At 47.6% G+C, this 14,931-nt stretch overlaps 1 protein-coding gene across 2 annotated transcripts in view; it reads left to right on the forward strand.

Annotated features, from left to right (window-relative positions):
* The first annotated feature begins 226 nt into the window (after positions 1–226).
* LOC144686410 (fibronectin-like) overlaps positions 227–14,931 on the forward strand; it is a 95,444-nt gene continuing 80,739 nt past the window's right edge. The window contains exons 1-8 of one of the 2 annotated variants that reach the window (XM_078551565.1): positions 227–477; positions 3,050–3,178; positions 5,152–5,289; positions 7,756–7,887; positions 9,588–9,725; positions 12,583–12,738; positions 13,033–13,203; positions 14,088–14,264. In XM_078551565.1, coding sequence (XP_078407691.1) covers positions 393–477; positions 3,050–3,178; positions 5,152–5,289; positions 7,756–7,887; positions 9,588–9,725; positions 12,583–12,738; positions 13,033–13,203; positions 14,088–14,264 — 1,126 coding nt within the window. In that variant the 5' untranslated portion in view covers positions 227–392. The remainder of the gene's footprint in view (positions 478–3,049; positions 3,179–5,151; positions 5,290–7,755; positions 7,888–9,587; positions 9,726–12,582; positions 12,739–13,032; positions 13,204–14,087; positions 14,265–14,931) is intronic. The other variant, XM_078551566.1, reaches the window with a different exon arrangement.

Consider the following 14,931-nt stretch of genomic DNA (forward strand, 5'->3'; position numbering starts at 1 on the left):
AAAGGATGCAGTGGCCCTTTAAGGAAGATGCGTTGTGTCTGCGGCTGAAAAGCTTCTTTTCAAAAAAAAAGCCCTAAATAATTCCTCCAGTGATGTCAGAGGCAGACCTGTAAATATTATTGATGTGGCCCCGAGTGAGACCCCTCCCCCCCATCCCCACCTCCAAGGTTCCACCTACCCTTGCCAGCTAATGTTATAAAAGGGGTTACGGGACAAGCACTCGTTCACTGGTCAAAAGTGTAGGGAGAGGTTCAGTCTCTGTTCCAGTGTCCCATCCGTGTGCCAGTACCCGCTGCCTTCCCTCTCCTTCTCAATACAAGGGGGACTCCTCGGGCTTGTGGGTTTCTTGAGTGAGCGGTGAAGAGTTGAGGGGGGGAGCTGGTGCCTGGAAGATGCGCCACTCCACGCTCGGGGTCCTCTTGCTGGTCGTGTGCCTGGGTGCAGCCAGCGGCCAGAATATCTACGATGGAAATCAAAGTAAGTCTTCCAAATGTTTTTCGAACTTATATAAAACCCATGAAACTTTTTTTTCCCCCCCCCTCCCCCCAAAAAAAATCGTATTAAAACTCCCTGGAAAGTTTTCTGAACATGTGTATTAAACTCCCTGAACATGATCCTAAACCGTGCAGCAAAACATAAGCTAATGGAGGGGGTACATAATTAGGAAATATTTCAGGGAGATTATGATATATATGTTTAGAAAACTACCATGCATTTATAAACGGCTATATGGCGTTGAAATGCTTCTAGAGTTGAATGCGGAGTGCATCGACTTTTCTTTATGTAGCAAATACAACTTTCCTTGCGCTCTTACGAAGAATCTGGCCCAGTATATTGTTAAAATAAGTTCTTAAAGAGGCGGAACAAGTACGAGGGGCCGAATGGCCTTTTTCTGTGCTGCAGGATGAATTCAGGGATGAAGAGTGGGGTGCCCAGCACCAGGGGTTAATCCTGTATGCACATGGGGCAGGGGCAGGGTCCTGTTCGCCCTGTTTGGGGTGTGAGAGCTGATTTAGCAGCAAGTTAAAAGGTCACATTCTGGACCCCTCTGTGTTTCCCCCTTTCATTTCCCACTCCTGTTTTAAGTTTCCATTGCGGACTTTAAGGGCAACCTTGACAAAGGACCATCGCCCGAACTTTTCCCCTCTCGCCGCAGATGTTTCCTGACAGCTTGCAAAATATTCTGCATTTGTTTCAAAGTTTCCAGCATCTGAGAGTTTTTGTATTGCGTGTGCCGCATCGTCCCTTTATTCGGGGCGAGGAGGAGAGGGTTTTGTCGTTGTAATCTTTATCCCGCTAACTTGGGGAAGATCCGGCGAAGAAACCTTGATGCTGGGGAGTCTTATTTGCTGCCTTGCTCCAGCTCTTCAAAGTGGCCCTGAATATCGGCCGGCTGTTCGGCAACCGGAGCCATCATGTTCCGAGTCCTCGTCGCCGCCTCCACCAGAAATTGGGGAGATTGTGGTGTACCTCGCATAGCTCCTGGATTCTGGACAGCCCCCGGCAGGGTTCGAACTCAAGTTCACCCTGAGCTGCTTTCACACTGGGAGTTTAGTGTGCACACCCAGACCAAAACTCGAGAGTAAATCTGGCGGACTCATGGGCTGGCAGCCTTGAGCAAGTTTACCCTTGTTGCCAGCAGATTGGAAGGGGCCTTTTCAGCTATTCTGAATAAATCACTGTTCTGAACTAGGGTCAAACACATAATGTGCTAGAAATCTGAAAGGGAACACTCTTGGAAACACATTCAGAATGGTCACAGTGCAGAAGGAGGACCATTCAGCCCATCATGTCAGTGTTGGCTATCTGCAAAAGTCATTTACCTAGTGCCACTCAGCCCATCTTTTCCCCGCAGTCCCGTAAATTTTTCCTTATCAGGTAATTTTCTGTTTGAAAGCCACAGTTGAATCTGCCTCCACCACACACCCAGACAGAACATGCCAGATCCTAAGCACTCAACAGCATATAAAAAAGTTTCTCCTTATGTCACCATTGGTTCTTTTACCAATTACCTTAAATTGGTTGACCCTTCCGCCAGTGGGAACAGCTTCACCCCATCTACTCTTTCCAAACCCCTCATGATTTTGAACGCCTCTATCAAATCTCCTCTCAGCCTTCTCCAAGGAGAGCAATTGCAGCCTCTCCAGTCTTATCTGCATAACTGAAGTTGCTCATCCCTGGAACTATTCTCGTGAATCTTTTCTGCACCCTCTCTAATGCCTTCATGCACAGTCAGTATCTGTGTGCAGAAACAAAGACGATTTAATTGAGTTAATGAGTTTGCCTTTGCAAAGTTAATTTTTGTTAGGTGCCCTCTTTTAAAGGGAAGAGTGGAGATATGAAGGTGTAAATTGGGTTTCTGTTTGATGACATGAGGCAGAAGAGATGGATTTGTTGGGCGTTAGAAATAAAGGACATTTATAAAGAGAACACATAAGGCAAAAGCAAAATACTGCGGATGCCGGAAATCTGAAATAAAAATAGAACATGATGGAAAGCTCAGCAGGTCTGGTGGCACCTGTGGAGGGTGGGATTTTCCCAGCTCTGTTGAGCAGGCAGGAAGCTATTGAAAGTAATAATTGAGCCATTTAGTGGCCATGTTAGAAGAGATTTGGATTTGGCGGGGGTGGGGACCCCCGCTTTGTCTGCAGCTCGTGAGAGGTGAGAGCACAGCGGGAGTTTAGACCTCCTTGAGCTGCATATGCAGTGTTCACTTTGAAAGACAAAATAGGCAGTGCCACCTCACGTAAAATGAAGCTGACAGCTGGGTTGTGGCAGTGAGCGGGCCCTAGACCCTGAAGTGGTCCTGATTCCCAAGTATTTCAAAATTCAGCCCAACATTCCACCTGTTCACCTCCCTCCAGTTCATGTTTCATGTGTGGCCCCTTCATGAACCAGAAGCTCACGGCTGAAACACCATCATGCATGTTCTCTCCACGGATACTGACTGACCTGCTGAGTGTTTGCAGCGTTTTTAGTCATGTAACACGTTTGGTCTTTTTGGGAAAGATTTGATTTTTATGTGTGTGTTTTCCCTCTCCCCATTTAGATTATTGCTCAGACAATGGGAAGGTTTACCATGTCAACCAGCAATGGGAGCGTACTTACCTGGGCCGTGTCATGATCTGTACCTGTTACGGGGCAGGTCGAGGCTGGAGTTGTGAATCAAAGCCTGATGGTAAGTCAGCAGTTAAAGGAGCCAATGTCACTGGGTACCTGATAATGAATCTTGGCATTTAGTAGCACTATCTCTAAGTGTGCAAAGTCCCTACATACAGATGGAAAAGTAAATGTTTCCTGCTATTTTTACAGCTTGTTTTAGACACTCAGAACCAGCGTATATTAGTCGCAGTGTATAGTCCCAATGCATTACACTACCAGTGTACAGTAATAGTATATTACAGTACCAGTGTACAGTCCCAGTGCATTGCAGTTTAAGCGTATGGCCCCAGTGTGTTACAGTAAGTGTTTGGAACCAGTACATTGCAGTACCAGTGTACTGCAATAGTATACTACAGTACCAGTGTTCAGTCCCAGTGTGTTACAGTGCCAGTGTACATTCACAGTGTGTTACAGTACTAATGCACAGTCCTAGCATGGTATAGTATGGATGCACAATCCCAATGCGTTACGGCATTAGTGTGCAATCACAGTGTGTTAACAGTACCAGTGTGCAGTTCCAATGCATTCCAGTGCCAGTGTTCAAACCTAGTGCACTACAATTCCAATGTGTTACAGTACCAGTGTACACTCAGTGTATTACAGTACCAGTATACAGTTCCAGTGTGTTACAGTACCAGTGTACATTCACAGTATGTTACAGTACCAGTGCACAGTCCTATCATGGTAAAGTACCAATGTACAATCTCAATATGTTATGGCATTAGTGTGCAATCACAGTGCGTTACAGTACCAGTGTATAGTTCCAATGCATTACAGTACCAGTGTTCAATCCTAGTGCATTACAGTTTGTGTATTACAGTACCAGTGCACATTCATTGTGTTACAGTACCAGTATACATTCACAGTGTGTTACAGTGCACAGTCCTAGCATGGTACAGTACCGATGTACAGTTTCAATGCATTACAGCATTAGTGTGCAGTCACAGTGTGTTACAGTACCAGTATACATTCACAGTGTGTTACAGTGCACAGTCCTAGCATGGTACAGTACCGATGTACAGTCTCAATGCATTACAGCATTAGTGTGCAATCAAATGTGTTACAGTACCAGTGTAGAATTCCAGTGTGTCACAGTACCAGTGTACATTCATAGTGTGTTACAGTACCAGTGTACAATCCCAATGCATTACAGAACCACTGTACAGTCACAGTGCACAGTGGTTTCTGTATCAGATTAGTGTTTTACAGTAAATTTCTCTATTTTGAAGCACAGTTTTTCTGATATTATGGATGAAATAAATAGAATATGGTGTTTGGAGATGTGTTTTAAATATACATGCAGCCATGCAGAAGGTTGTGTGTACAAGTCCCATTTCAGAGGCATCAGCACAAAATCCAGGCTGACACTCCAGTGCAGTGCTGAGGGAGTGCTGCAGTGTCAGAGGTGCCATCTTTCAGGTGAGATATTAAACTGAGGCTCCATCACTCTGAGGTGGACAAAGGATAACTCATTGGTTGTTTTGATGAAGAGCAGGGGAGTTTTCCCTGGTATCCTGGCCAATAGTTATCCAAAAACTAGCATCACGAAAATATTATCTGGTTATTATCGCAGTGCTAATTGTGGGAGCTTGCTGTGCACAAATTGGCTGCTGCATTCCCCGCATTACAACTGTCACTACATTTTGTTGGCTGTAAAAACACTTTGGGACATTCTAGAAGGTGCTGTAAGTACTTTCATTTTGATGACCTTCCACAGTAAAACAGATCAGATGTTGCACAGTTCCCTTTGGCACAGCTGATTGGCTAGATATCAAAACATGGGCCATATAGGGCTCTAGTTGGCCTTCATAGGCCAAGCTCACCCATTGGGATTGGGTTGGGGTACCAGAGACTGCTCATGCCCTGGTATTATACCCCTCAAGAGAGGAGGGGAGAAAACTTGTGGTGGGTTGGTGGGTGGGGAAGGGCAGGGTGCAAAGGGCCTCCAAGAGGATGAATTTGACCATGACTGTATTTTGATTTGTGCAGTTGAAGAGATGTGCTACGACCAGTACACTGCGAACAGGCAACGTGTCGGGGATACTTGGGAACGCCCCAAGGATGGCATGATTTGGGACTGTACCTGTATTGGAGCTGGCAGAGGAAGGATCAGCTGTACCATTGCAAGTAAGGAAAATGGGTGCGGAGCATTGACGGGGGTTGGATGGGAGGGAACAGTGTATAGATATGAACCTATTCTAACCTCCCAATTATCAAAAACCCCTCTTAGATCCACTTAAGTAGTTGTGCTATTCTGAGCTCTATTCAAATGACCAGTGGATTTTTCTCTTCACATTTTCATCCGTCCCCATGGGGTTGAGGGGTATCAGTTTCAGAAAGGGGAGGGAGGGGGCAGGCTCCCTCGTTTTGCCCGACCAATGTCAGTAAGTGCAGCAGAGTTTTGAATTTTAAGAAGGACCTGCACAAACCCTGTCTGTTAAAGGAAGTTTTCAAGTGAGGTTTTGTTCACACTGAACCCCATCCCTTTCTCCTGTTATAATCCCCAACCCTCTCCTAATATAAGCCCATCCCTTCCTTAGACATATTATTCCCCCTCTCCTATCACACGTTGGCAAGAATCTCCATTCTGGAACTTTCCTCCAGATTCCTCCCCAATTGCCCAGACTCCCCCTCCAATCACTGCAGACACCGCCTCAATCCTTCAGACACCACCCCACTCCCCCAGACTCTACCCCAATCCCACAGTCCCCTCCCCCAATTCCAAGACTCCTCCCCCAATCCTCACGCTCCTCCCCAATCCTGAGATTCCTCCCCAATCCCGAGACTCCTCCCCAACCCCAACACATCTTCCCATCCCCCAGACTGCTCCCCAAACCACCAGACCCCCCCAATCCCCAGACTCCACCCTCAATCCCCAGACTTCTCCTCCAACCCCCAGACTCCTCCTAAAACCCCCAGAATCCACCCAATCCCCAGATTCCACCCAATCCCTCAGACTCCACCCCAATCACCCAAACCCCTCCCCCAATTCCCCAGATTCCTCCCCATTCCCACACTCCTCCCCAAACACCAGTCTCCTCCCCAATCCCCACACTCCTCCCAAATCCGACACTCCTCCCCAATCCCCCAGACTCCTCCCCCAATCCCACAGACTCCTCCCCAATCCCCAGGCTCCTCCCCCAATCCCCCAGACTCCTCCCTAATCGCACAGGCTCCTCCCCCAATCCCCCAGACTCCTCCTTAATCGCACAGGTCTCCCCAAACCCCACACTCATTCACCAAACCCCACACTTCTCTCCAATCTCGCACTCCCCCTCCAATCCCCCCACACTACCCTTCCAATCCCCCCACACTCCCCCTCCAATCCCCCCACACTACCCCTCCAATCCCCCCACACTACCCCTCCAATCACCCCACACTCCCCCTCCAATCACCCCACACTCCCCCTCCAATCCCCCCACACTACCCTTCCAATCCCCCCACACTCCCCCTCCAATCCCCCCACACTCCCCCTCCAATCCCCCCACACTACCCTTCCAATCCCCCCACACTCCCCCTCCAATCCCCCCACACTCCCCCTCCAATCCCCCCACACTACCCCTCCAATCCCCCCACACTCCCCCTCCAATCCCCCCACACTACCCCTCCAATCCCCCCACACTCCCCCTCCAATCCCCCCACACTACCCTTCCAATCCCCCCACACTCCCCCTCCAATCCCCCCACACTCCCCCTCCAATCCCCCCACACTACCCCTCCAATCCCCCCACACTACCCCTCCAATCACCCCACAATCCCCCTCCAATCCCCCCACACTCCCCCTCCAATCCCCCCACACCCCCCCTCCAATCCCCCCACACTACCCCTCCAATCCCCCCACACTCCCCCTCCAACCCAAGACTCCTCCCCAATCCCCAGACTCCTCTCCAATCCCCAGACTCCTCCACCAATCTGCTCAGATTCCTCAGATAATCCCAGACACCTCCCACAATCCCCAGACACCTACCACAATCTCCAGACACCTCCCCCAATCCCAGACCCTTCCTTGAATTGCAGACACCTCCCCAATCGACAGACTCCTCCCCCAATCCCCAGGCTCCTCCTCCAATCTGCCCAAACTCCTCATCTAATCCCAGACTCCTCGTCCAATCCCAGACTCCTCCGACAATCCCCAGCCTTCTCCTCCAATCCCCAACCTCCTCTCCAGTGCCCAAACCCAGACTCCTCCCCCAATCTGCCCAGCCTCCTCCTCCTATCCTCAGCCTCCTTCTCCAACCCCAGACTCTTCCCACAATCCCCAGCCTCCTCCTTCAATCCCAGAGTCCACCCCAATCCCCAGACTCCTTCCCCAATCCCAAACACTTCCCACAATCCCAAGCCGCCTCCTCCAATCTCAGACTCCTCCTCCAATCCCGGATTGCACCCCTAGTCCTAGACTCAACCTCCAATCCCTGGACTCCTACAATTCCCAGACGCCTCCCAAAATCCTGTCGGCTCCACCGCCTATCCCCAGACGGTCCTGAAACACTCATGGGATGTAGGGCCCTGGCCAGGAGGAGTTGATCAGATCCTGAATATAATGTTAAGGATGGCTTAAAACAATCAATTCTTGTTGTCCTCTTGTGTTTCACAGATCGCTGCCATGAAGGTGGTCAGTCCTATAAGATTGGTGATACCTGGCGGAGACCGCATGAGACAGGTGGTCATATGTTGGAGTGTATTTGCCTTGGTAATGGGAAAGGAGAATGGACCTGCAAGCCAATAGGTAGACCGTTCCACATTACAATTTAAACTGAAGCACGGACACCCTTTCTACTTTCATAGTGCAATGCTCTTTGACCTTCAGTGCAAGACTATTGTGCCAAAGGTTGTGCTAAGTCATTGCATCTCATAGTCAGATTGGTGTCAGCACTGAGGTTATGTTCAGTTTCGATATTTCTTTTTCAGCATTTTCAAAGAGTTGGGGGGGTGCAGGTTGGAATGGGCTGGTACGCTCAAACATAGGAACAGAAAACCTTCAGAGAGAAAGCAGATCACATTGGCTATGTAATGGTCCACACTGTCCAGGGGAGACTGGATGAACAAATGATGAGCTACACTATCCAGTGGAGGCCAGATAGCCAGACAGGCTACAGTGGAGGCCAGTTGATCATATAATGGTCAACACTGTCCTGTGGAGGCCAGTTGATGACCAATGCTGTCCAGTGGAGGCCAGTTGACCACCAACACTGTCCAGTGGTGGTCGGTTGATGACCAACACTGACCAGTGGAGGCTAGTCAATTATACAATGGTCAACACTGTCCAGTGGAGGCCTGTTTACCACCAACATTGTCTGGTGGTGGTCAGTTGACCTGATTGCATATTGGTCAATATTGTCCAGTGGAGACCAATTGGCTATATGATGGTCAGCATTGGACAGTGGAGGCCAGATGATCATTTGATGGTCAGCATTGTCCAGTGGAGGCCAGATAATCATGTGATGGTCCGCATTGTCCAGTGGAGTAGAGTTCAAGCTCTATTTCTTTCATTTTTGTTAGTAAAGGTCTGTTTTAGCCTGATGGCTTAACCATGGGGTGGGTGTCAGCTGTGGTTCAGTGGTAGCATTCTCAGCTCCTAAGGTTGGAGGTTCAAGCCCCACTCCAGAGGCTTGAATACATAATCCTGGATGGCACTCTAGTGCAGCACTGAGCAAGTGCTGCACTGTCAGAGGTGCTGCCTTTCAGATGAGGTCTTAAACTGAGACCCCAGTTGCTCTCTTCAGTGAATGTAAAATATCTCATAAAACAGGCGAGTTCACCCTTGTGACTTGGCCAATATTTATCCCTCAACCAACATTACTAAAGCAGATTATGTGGTTATTATCAGGTTGCTGTTTGCGGGATCTTGTTGTGCATGAATTGGTAGCTGTGTGTTCTAGATTACAACAGTGACTACATCTCAAAAAATATTTCATTGGCGCTTTTGTAATGTCCTGAGATTGTGAAAGATGCTATATAAATGAAGTCTTTCTTTCCTTCCTTTGTGAAAAAAACTAGATTGAGAACTTTCATCTTTGAAGAGAATATTGTTTGATAATGAAAAGGGCTAAAATGCAATAGCTCAATTAGTCAGTGCATCAATTGAGCCTTAAAAGGTACAGAATGACCTGCATTCAATTGATCTCTGTTGATTTTAGTCCGGTTGAGGGCAAACTTGACAGAGCTGTCTTCAGTCTCTGGGGAAGGGCAAAGGGCAGCCATTGTTAGCATATCTGACCCCTGGACAGTCCAAGTGAGTGGCCATTGGGTGAGGGCAGGGCTGGGGTGGCTGATGCCGCCAATCCCTCTCCACTGTAGAATAGCCTGTTGGCATTCACTGCCCAGGCTCAGGTACATAGATAAGTGCTGCCTTCTGAAGGAATAACAAGAGATAGACAAAAGATAACTTGCTTCAGAACCTAATGTTGGGCCTTGTGTTTTACACAGCGGAAAGATGTTACGACAATGTCGCAGGGACGAACCATGTTGTTGGAGACACCTGGGAAAGGCCATACCAAGGCTGGATGATGATGGAGTGCACTTGCCTGGGAGAAGGCAACGGACGCATCACATGCAGCTCACGGAGTAGGTTCAGCTTTCGTATTTCCTGCGACCTTATCGTGCTTTGATTTGAACCTTTTATCAAACCACTGGGCACTGAAATGGTTGTTTATACAATCCAGTCTGCCTAATTGAGGCATCTAAGATGATTAAAGGAGCTGATAACATTAGATAGCAAGAAACTATTTCCTCTGGTGGGTAAGCCCAGAACAGCAGAAACTTAAAATTAGAGCCAGGCTGTTCAGGGGCGATGTCAGGGAGCACTTATTCACACAAAGGGTAGTGGAAATCTGGAACTCTTCTCCCTCCCCCACTGCCCCCAAAAATACTGTTGAGACTTGGGATGAATTGAAAATTTCAAAACTGAGTTCGATAGGTTTTACTTGGTTAAGGGATATGGAGTTAAGATACAAATCAGCCATGATCTGATTGAACAGCAGGACAGGTTAGAGAGGCTAATTGGCCTCCTGTTCTTATGGTTCATAAGGAAAAGGGAAAAATACGAACTTGGAGATAGCTGAGAGGTTTGCAGGGCTGGAGGAGATTCCAGAGAGAGGGAGGGGTGATGCCTTGGAGAGAATTGGAAACAAGGATGAGAATTTTAAAATCAAGGCATTGCTTAGCCAGGAGTTAATGTAGGTCGGCGAGCACAATGGGGCGATGGGTGAACTGGACTTGGTTGCGATCAGAACATGAGCAGCAGAGTTTCGGATGACCTGAAGTTTACGGAGTGTAGGCTATGGAAAATCAGCCAGGAGCTCATTGGAGTGGTCAAATCTGGAGGTACCAAAGGCATGGCTGAGGTTTTCACAGCAGATGAACTGAAGAATATAAGAAATATGAGCAGCTTAGGGCATTTGGCCCATTGGGTCTGCTTCACCATTCATTAAGATCATGGCTGATTTGATTGTGGCCTTAATTCCACTCTCCTGCCTGTCCACCCTGACAATAACCCTTAACTTCCTTATTGATCAAAAATCTATCTGTAACTCAGCCTTGAATATATTCAATGACCCATCCTCCACTGCTTTCCGGGGAAGAGAATTCAAGTCTAATGATCCCCTGAGAGAAGAAATTTCTCCTCATCTCTGTCTTAAATGGGAGACTGCTTATTTTTAAACTTTTCCCCAAGTTCTTGGTTCTCCCATGAAGGGAAACATTCTCTATGTCTACCTTGACAAGCCCCCTCAGAATTTTATATGTTTCAATAAGATCACCTCTCATTCTTAACTCCAATGAGCATAGGTCCAACCTGCTCAACCTTTTCTCATAAGACAATGCCTTCACTCCAGGAATCAGCCGAGTGAACTTTCTCTGAACTGCTTCCTGTGTAAGTATATCTCTACTTAAGTGAGGAAACTGAAACTGTACACAGTACTCACAGTGCAGTTTCACCAATGCCCTGTACAGTTGCAGCAAGACTTCTCTGTTTTTACATTTTATCTCTTTTGCAATAAAGGTCAACATTCCATTTGCCTTCCCAATTACTTGCTGTACCTGCATACTAACTTTTTGTGGTTCACATACACCGAGATCCCTCTGTACCGCACCATTCTGCAGGGTCTCTCCTTTTAAATAACATTCTGCTTTTCTATTCTTCAAAATAGGACAGCTTCACATTTCCCCATATTGTACTCCATCTGCCAACTTTTTTGCCCACTCACTGAACCCATCTATACCCCTTTGTAGACTCTTTGCATCCTCCTCACAACTTGCGTTCCTACCTATCTTTGTATCATCAGCAAATTTGGCTACAATACAGTCTGTCCCTTCATCCAAGTCATTAATATAGATCATAAATGATTGAGGGCCCAGCACTGATCCCTGTAGTGTTCCACTAGTTACAACCTGCTCATTTGGAAATGCCCCATTTATCCCTAGTCTTCCACAGTTTGCCAACCTGAAAGTGACTCATTTTTCTTGACTCTGTTTCCTGTTAGTTAGTCAATCCTCTCTCCAAACTAATATATCATCCCCAACAGGGCGGTGCATTGGGCTGATATTACACAGATGGAAACAGCCGGTTTTACTGATTGTGCAGATTTATGATTGGAAGCTCATCTTGGAGTCCAATATGGCATTGAGGTTGCAAACAGTCTGGCTCAGCCCAGACAGTTGCCATGCAGAAGGATGGAGTCGGTGACTAGGGAGTGGAGCTTGGACTAGGAACCAAAGAAAATGGCTTCAGACTTCCCAATATTTAGTTGAAGGAAATTCTGGCTCATCCAGTGCTGGACATCAGATAAGCAGTCTGGAAAATTAGAGGCAGTGGAGGAGTCGAGAGGTGTCTCTGAGGTAGAGCTGCGTGTAATCAGTGTACAAGTTTGTGTTTTTGGATGGCGTCAGTGAGCGACGGCATGTAGATGAGAAATAAGGCAATAAGAAAAGAGACCAAGGATAGATCCTTGTGGGACATCGAAAGTAAGAGTGTGTGAGTGGGAAGAGAAGGGACTACATGTGATCCTCTGGCTTTGACTGGACAGAGAAAAATGGAAGCAGGTGAGAGCAATCCCACCCAGATGGATACAATGGAGAGGTGCTGGAGGAGATGCTGTGGAAAACTGTGTCAAAGGCTGCTAACTGTTTGAGAAGCTTGAGAATGGAAAGTTTATCTTTGTCACAGGGGCAGAAACCTAATTGGAGGGATTCAAACATGAAGTTTGGACATGAATTTGGGAGGTGACAGCATATTGAAGGACTTTAGAGAGGAAAAGGAGTTTTAGGTTTTTGGCCGTTTATCCTAATATCTCCTTAAGTGTCTCCGTGTCAGATTTTGTCTATGAAGTGCTTCAGAAGTTTTACCGCAATAAAGAGACCATATAAATTAAGTGAGGTGTGGACAATGTAGTTACAATGTTAATCCTTTGCCTGCCTGTTACAGACCGGTGCAATGACCAGGATACCCGGATGTCCTATAGAATTGGAGACACCTGGACAAAGAAGGACAACCGAGGAAACTTACTTCACTGTTCTTGTAAAGGCAAAGGGCGTGGAGAGTGGGAATGTGAACACCATGCCACTGTCACATTGGGTTCTGGTAAGTTTGGAGACTGGCCATTCATCCAAACAGTTGGGAAAACAGGCAGGCAACATAAAGGGCGCCTTATTCCCCTTTGACCAAACTCTCGCATGCCCTGTCCTGCTGAAGGACCAGATAGCTGCCACAAAGAAATTCTTGGTGCAGGCTATAACTAGTAAACTAATGGCTAAAAATGGGCATGGCAACAACCCATTTGATACCATGGGTTTGTTTGGTTTTTCCATTTGCTTCTCAGGTCTGGAGCATTATCTGTTAATGTTTTTTTAAAACTAGAAAATATTTGTTTTCCAGAAGCTTCCTCTCAAGCACAGGCGAAAGCCCAGCCTGTAGTTTACCAAACACAACAGTGTGTTAGTGATGGTGGCACCTTTTACAGTGAAGGAATGCAGTGGTTCAAGAAGCAAGTGGACAAACGGATGGTGTGCACCTGTCTGGGTAATGGTGTGAGCTGCCGCGACTTGCGTAAGTATTAGGGCATTTGCCATCATAAGTGACTTGTGTGAATATCACAACTTAAGTTAAAAAAATTGACTGAACTCCCTTTGGGGGTTGTTGCTCATTGCGGAATAGCTGCTATGTTAACTATCACACATGACTACACTGAGGGTCTGTTTATCGGCTCAATGCCATGGCTGACAAGGTTAGGGTCTGCATGGGTCAGGGGGTCTCATTGGGTTTATTCTCCACCTCAAGGATCTAGCATTCCTGGTGGGCAGCAGCCTTGGTTTCCCTATTGCCAAGGAGAGTCAGGGAGGGTCTACATGGGTAGGAAGGGGCTGGGGATTGGGTGGAGTCATGTGCGGGGTGACCTCAAAAAATGTGCTCTTGTAAGTCTGTACAGCCTGCCATCACACCTCGTCCAATGGAGGAGTAAATCTGATCAAGAGCAAAAGCGGGCTGCTGATTGGCTACTGCACATTTGGCGCCCTGCTTAAGGTGAACTTTGCCCCCGTGTCTTATTTTCCAAATGCCTGCGGGTCCATCTCGACACGATATTTAAATTATAGTAATGAGCATGACTAGTGCTGTGAGAGTTATGGCTCAGTAGGTAGCACTTTTACTTCTAAGCCAGAAGGTTGTGGGTTCAAATCCCACTCCAGAGACCTGAGTGCCAATTTTCGGGTGAGGGGATGCTGGAGTGTCAGAGGTGCTATCTTTCAGCTTGAGAAGCTACCTCTGACAGTGGACATAAAAAGTTCCACTATTTTGAGGGGCTCTAGCTAATATTTCTGCCTCAGTCAACATGACTACACTTCAGAATAAAGCTTTATAAAGTGCTTTGGGATGTCCTCAGGTTGTGAAAGGTGCTATAGAGTTGTAAGTCTTATTGTTTTTGTGTTAATCAGCATCTCAGTCATACGGAGGGAATTCCAATGGGCAGCCATGCAAGTTCCCATTCACATTCATGGGCAAGACTTACCAATCCTGCACTAGCGATGGACGAAACGATGGTGCACTTTGGTGCAGTACGACCAACAATTTTGAAAAGGATCGCACTTACTCTTTCTGCAACCAGCATGCTTGTAAGTTCTGATGCCTTTCCTGGAAGCTATCTTCTGAAGTACAATTGCTGCCTCCGCCTGTTTCATTTCAGTCACAACCTGCTAAGTGCGTTTTCCATCTTCTTCACCAAGGTCAGCGGTCGGGAGCCACAGAGGCACCCATGGCTGGCTCCCCACACTCCAAACCCCTCTTTCCACCAATAACCTTCCCATGTGGCGGGGATAGCTGATCCCAGTCAGGGTAGCGGTTAAGGGTTTGCTGTCTGATGACCTGCTACCTGCCCCTGGATCAATGCTGTATCTAGTAACCCACTGCTGGGAAAACATACCGCAGTGGGATGAGGGCAGGATAAAGCCAGAGTGCCTGGCTATCCCAGATTTTCCGGGATTGTCCCAGAACTCAGGTTCCTGGGCTTCCCAGGACACCATTTGTCCCAGATTCCTCTAGGCATTGAGTGAAGAGACTGCCTGAGTTTCTGGAGTCTGTGCATGTGCAGTACAGGGCCTGCAGAGTGGGCATGTGCCGACACTCAGACATGAGGGAGCAGCAGCACTGGCTCACACTCTCCCCCCGGGGAGTTGTCCAGCTTCAGTAGGTAGGTGGTTGGAGTTGGGGAAGTCTGACGGCAGGGTTTGGGTGGGGGAGTCCAGCATGTGGCACCAGCTGCCCCCTCAGGCCCAAGTCTGG

Source organism: Cetorhinus maximus, chromosome 11 (genome assembly GCF_964194155.1).
Source record: "Cetorhinus maximus chromosome 11, sCetMax3.hap1.1, whole genome shotgun sequence".
Lineage (NCBI taxonomy): Eukaryota > Metazoa > Chordata > Chondrichthyes > Lamniformes > Cetorhinidae > Cetorhinus > Cetorhinus maximus.